The sequence below is a fragment of the Lytechinus pictus genome, chromosome 1, assembly GCF_037042905.1.
Source record: "Lytechinus pictus isolate F3 Inbred chromosome 1, Lp3.0, whole genome shotgun sequence".
Taxonomy (NCBI): Eukaryota; Metazoa; Echinodermata; class Echinoidea; order Temnopleuroida; family Toxopneustidae; genus Lytechinus; species Lytechinus pictus.
In genome coordinates, this window is record NC_087245.1 from 5,581,209 (window position 1) to 5,586,707 (window position 5,499).

The 5,499-nt window shown below is 36.7% G+C and overlaps 1 protein-coding gene across 1 annotated transcript; it reads right to left on the bottom strand.

The window, feature by feature from the left end:
• Positions 1-359: 359 nt before the first annotated feature.
• LOC129253976 (sialate:O-sulfotransferase 1-like) lies at positions 360-4,833 on the bottom strand (the record flags this gene model as incomplete). The annotated part of the gene is made up of 3 exons (XM_054892456.2): positions 360-1,246; positions 1,989-2,192; positions 4,635-4,833. Coding segments are annotated over 3 exons (768 nt in total), but the record flags the coding sequence as incomplete, so codon positions are not given.
• Positions 4,834-5,499: the final 666 nt, after the last annotated feature.

Below are 5,499 nucleotides of genomic sequence, written 5' to 3' on the forward strand. Positions count from 1 at the left end.
CATTTTCTCCCATTTGTGTTAATGATGCCTGCTATTTTCCATGCTATTTATACATACATACATACAAACCCTTGGGAGTGTTTTTTTTTAGGAGAAGGAGGAGGAGAGGGGGGGGGGGGGGAGAGGATCGAGGAAAAATAGAAAGATGAAGGAGAAAGGGAGGAGTATCCATTTCCTATTAATATCACCGTATCTTCTCCCATTTTGCCACCTCATCAAAGAAATTAATTGGGAACAAATATTTCACCACATCCATGTACATTTATTGCCTTTTCTTACTTTTTTGCTAATCTTTCATAAAATTCACATATATATCAACTACTCATCTTTCACCAAATATACACATAAAACGACATAAATATGTAATCAGACTGTATTTATTGCACAAAATAATGCATGCCCTCGTCTTCTTGAGAATAGTACAAGGAAATAAAAGGATTTGACCGTGTGATTTGGCACTCTTAATTTCGCGAAAACAGTTATTTATGCACAACGCGGTAATATGCATATGAAAGAGACAATGATGTCATTCACTATATCTTTTTGTATTCTATTACATGAAATGTATTTTTTATTAAACATCTTGCAGATTTGATAACACTGAAGCATCTTCATTTATATTGAATCATGTTTGTTGTAACAATGGCATACAAAAGAAATAGTGACATCACAGTCTCTCTCATTGGTATGTGTTGTACACAGTCATGTAATGAGCCAAAAATTCGGGTGGCGGGCAGGCATGGCGTATGTGGGAAAAATTTCAATTTTTTTTTTTTTTATATCACAAAGAATTAAACCGAACCCATCAAAAGGGCTGAAAGAATGACATTTACTTACGTTAACCAAAGAATTGAGGAAATTGCAATTTTAATCGTGAACTGTTATACTAATTTTGATAAACCAGAGTATGACAAATCCACATCTAAATATCCATTTTCGCGGAGTACTTTCGAAGTTGATTTCACATGCATGTCAATTATTGCTTTGTGTTTGTTCGTATAAGGGTCAAAAGTCCTATTACTTTCCACTTTCTGACGATGAAAATTTCCTTCTGGATGTGCCACCATGCAGTCTAGTCTGTGATCGTCGATGGGAACGTGTAAGAATTGGAGGATTCTCACTATCTCCTGACGGAGGTGGGATTGAAGTCGTTCGAAGTATACGACCATGACGTTGGTACGGGTAACCCAAGTTACGATGCGTTCTTCCCACGCGATGGATGCACTCTCGACAAATGCGTCCCAATCTGTTTTGGATGTGAAAGAAAGAGGGATGAAAAAATTAAGGATGGGGGGGGGGGTTGAAATGATGTAAGTTTGTGCATACGCGGATCCGGGGAGGGGTGGCGGTCCCCTATTGACTGCGCACAAAAAATAAGAACAAACTAAAACAAATTAAATGACAGGATAAAAAGAAAGAAAAAAAGATAAGAGGAATAAAATTAAGTGAATGAAATTAGGGAATTGGAATGATTGGAAAATATAAAAAACTTTAAGATAACTAAAAATATCACTCGTGCTTTTGGCTCCTATTACCCATAAAACATGTAGCCTATTCGCTGAATATATACGTGAATATATAGGCCTAACGTTTACAAGTCAAAGTACCAAAAATTGTCTGCTCGTGATTCGATATTTCATTTATCAAGCGAGATTCACATACTGTTCATGCGATTGCAGCGGTGCTGAATAAAATTATTTCAGCTCGCGCTTCGCGCTCGCATTATTTGATTAGATAGATACCTATCCTCTTCCTGATGAAATACAAGGGCGGTGCCTGAGTATTTTGACATTGGACATGATCGATGAATTATAGTGTCTCTTTTTTTATTATTGTATTTATTCTTTCTCCTAGTTTACACCGTTTTTATATATTATTTTACATAGTATTTTGATTTCATATACTTAAAACATAACGAGGTATAGTTGTCCCCTGTCACACTCTCTTCGACCCTGTTATCAAATATCAAGTTCGTTTATTGTACTCACCAGAAGAAAAGAAGTATTGATGAGATGCCAATCCCGTATGACCAGCGCTCACTAAGTTTGCGTAAGCAAGTAAAGTATCATATGGGTTTCGGACTATGAGAACTGCTCCCTCAAATAGATTCGTTGTCGGTGATGATCCCATATCATGTGTTTTAACTATGATTGTCTTCCCACTCGTATAACGCGCGTACTCTCCTTTAAAACCTAGTGATATCACAAAAAATGAAATTGAAGCATGCAGTTTATATTTGGATAAAGGATAGTTAGAATGTTCATTTTTATGAAATTCATTTTTAAAATTCAAATTCAATTAATGTATATGCAGTCAGTCACGACAAGACCTGGCAAGATCATAATTAAAGTCACATAATTATTTTGATAAAGTAGTTACACCATAAAGTTCTTTCTTCTTCTCTCGCTCAGCTCGCTTGCAAAATATACACATACATGTATGTATGTTTTTTAAGGTATGTGCATGCAGCGAGAAAGGTTAAATTATAGTATAGGCGTACACCATGTACACACTTTGTTCGTTCTATGCTCTCGCTCGTATATAATCACAGAAAAAATAAAATCCATCTAGCGAGGTGATTAAAGAGTACACGATAGTAATTCCATTTTATTTCATTGAATAATGTAGGCCTGTAGGCAGGGGTGTCGATCCATTTTTCAGATGGGGGGGGGGGGCAAAATCATGAATCAACGTTCCAAAGGTGCTCGATCACACAAAACAAACAAACCCACCCACACACACACATCTCACCAACAAATTAATGCGAGCGCGAGCTGAAAACTGGAAAAACGTACCTGTTTAGGACTGTTCGTAGTAACTCATGAGGAGGATACATATCTCACTACGCAGATAATCCGAGAGCGAGCTTAAATTTCTTTATATTCTGACCTGAAAGCTTGATATTCTAAGCATTTTTGGTACCAGTGATTAAGACGGGTATCTAAAAGAACAATAGATGCGAGCGCGAAGCGCGAGCTGAAAATTTTGATATTTCGATCTGAAAAAAATGACAGTTTAATGGACGTTTTTAATAAAAGAATAAGATATATATCCAACAAAAGATTATTGCAAATCGAAGCGGGAGATCTTTTGAGGTTTAGAACTGAAAACGGGACATTCTTTTCACCTATTTAATCATGAAAAGGTTTTTTTTTTGGTTTTTGCTCAAGAAATCATGCGAGCGCGAAGCGCGAGCTGAAAATTTTTACATTCCAATTGGAAAAGCGGACATTTTAAGCACGATTTTAAATAAAGAACGAGTTGTGTATCTCAATCTCGCTTGCTGATTTCTGTGTAACATCACAATCTTATTTAATTTTTGCACATGCGGAATTATGGGGGGGGGGGGGCAAAACGATATGTTTGCCCCCCCAGAGTTTTTAATTGGTGGGGCGATCGCCCCCCCCCCAGGATCGACGCCTCTGCCTGTAGGCCTACTTCTATTTAAAAGATGGATATATTTAAAAGATGGATATTTTTTCTCGCTCATGTATTCGCTCGTATTTCTTTCAATACAAGATGGTAATGAAACAAAAACATTTGGAAACCAATTAAAAAAAAGTTTTACGTCGATACCGTGGTATATATCACTACAGAGACTGCTTTTCTCGCTCGCTCTGTTCGTCAGTATAAAGGGAAACTAGTGTGATGTGAAGTAAATACAGGCCTACAACATGATTTTAGGGGATTTTCGAAAGCAAACAACTTCGATGATCTTGATGGACGGCTATACAAATACTTGTAATTATCTTTCTGTAAAGATAAATGGTTGTGACCAACTCTTTCTCAAAAAAATTTTCACGACCCGAAGGGAAATAAAATAAGGAAAGGAATAAGGGTGCATGAAATATGATATTATTTTCTGAATATTATGTCGAAATCTATCACAAACTTGGATTGTTGTAGTAAAAATGTCGGAATTTTTGCTCACTTGCGGCTCGCTCCTTTTTATTAATAGTAACGCGATACGCCATATAGAGCCCCGTCAAAATATTTGGCTCATTACGCCACTGATAGGTGTCAAAACAAAGGCACATTTTGCAAGATAAGTGGTCGTGACCAACTTAAGTGTTATTCTAAGAGAACATACTTTTTCTTTCTAAACACATACCCTACTCTGATAACATTAAATTTGACTATTTTGGCTTTCTTGCAAAAAAGAAAATTGCAAATTTCATGACAGCAAGTTGCCAACTTGAAATGAAGATTTGCTGGGGGATTTTTTGGTGGTTTCAAATTCGAGTTCCTGTATGCTCGAAATAAACTTCTGTAAACCCTGTTGTATTATTCGCCTCTCCATGAAAGTGCCGGGGCATGGCATCGAGGCCCGCATCGAAGCTGCCAGATCGACTAGTCATATCAGGTGCTTTGGGAGGGGGGGGGGGGGGGCTTTGGGACAGTTTCATTTCTCATTTTGCGCAAAAGAGTATATTCTTTATTCTGGAAAGAGGGATGGGAGGCTTTTAAGGACCCCCTAACCCCAACTTTACTCCAAGTTATACGATGGATTAACTTTACCCAGCTGTCCCAGTCACGGAACCGCATTTATCTCACACCCCTCCACACACACCCCCACACACACCCTAGGGTCACACATCCTCCAACGTACCCGCGCACACATACAATCTACTGACCTCCTCCAAAAAGCTTTTTGTCTAGATAAACACTGCCAGTGTAGAATCCAGAGGCTCTCTCGAGTAGATATCGTGTCCATGTATTCCCAGATCCAGGCACACCGGTAAGAGCTATCAACGGATAGGTGCGGGGATTGGCGAAATGGGCGTTCTTACACACATCAAAAGACACAGCTGGGACTAGACTCAAACAAATATATTGTATAAAAGAAAATATGAAAGATTAAAATGGTGACGAAGATCATGATTAATAATAAGAATAGTCATGATATAGTCCATGATGGTGATGGTGCTAATAATGATGATAAAATAACAATTAAGGGTAGCAATAATACTTATTATATAATAAGGGTAGTAATCACGATAATAATGATAATAATGATGATAATGATAATAATAATAATAATGATAATAATAATAATAATGATGATAATAATAATAATAATGATAATAATAATAATAATAATAGTAAAAATGATAATAATATTAATGATGATGATGATGATGATGATAATCACCATATAACCTTAACATTGTTAAGATGCAATTCTGATGATCAACTGAGGAGTCATTGCACAGCTAGGCACCTAAATTATCCTTCAAAAATCCAGTTTAAAAGTTGTATTCTTGCCAATCCATACTTTGGATATAGGCCTCATGAGAATCAGAGGTGTGCGCTTAGCTGGCGACTCTCTGTTGCTCTGTCTTTGCATTAAGATTAATTGTGTTATTTGTTTATGCTACCTTATTTTTTGTATATATATGAGTCTTTGTATGTCATAGAAGCTCATGCTAGACAAGTTTTGAGTGATTTTGATATATTGTATTGTCAGTGATTGACTTAGATTTTTTTTTGCATATACCT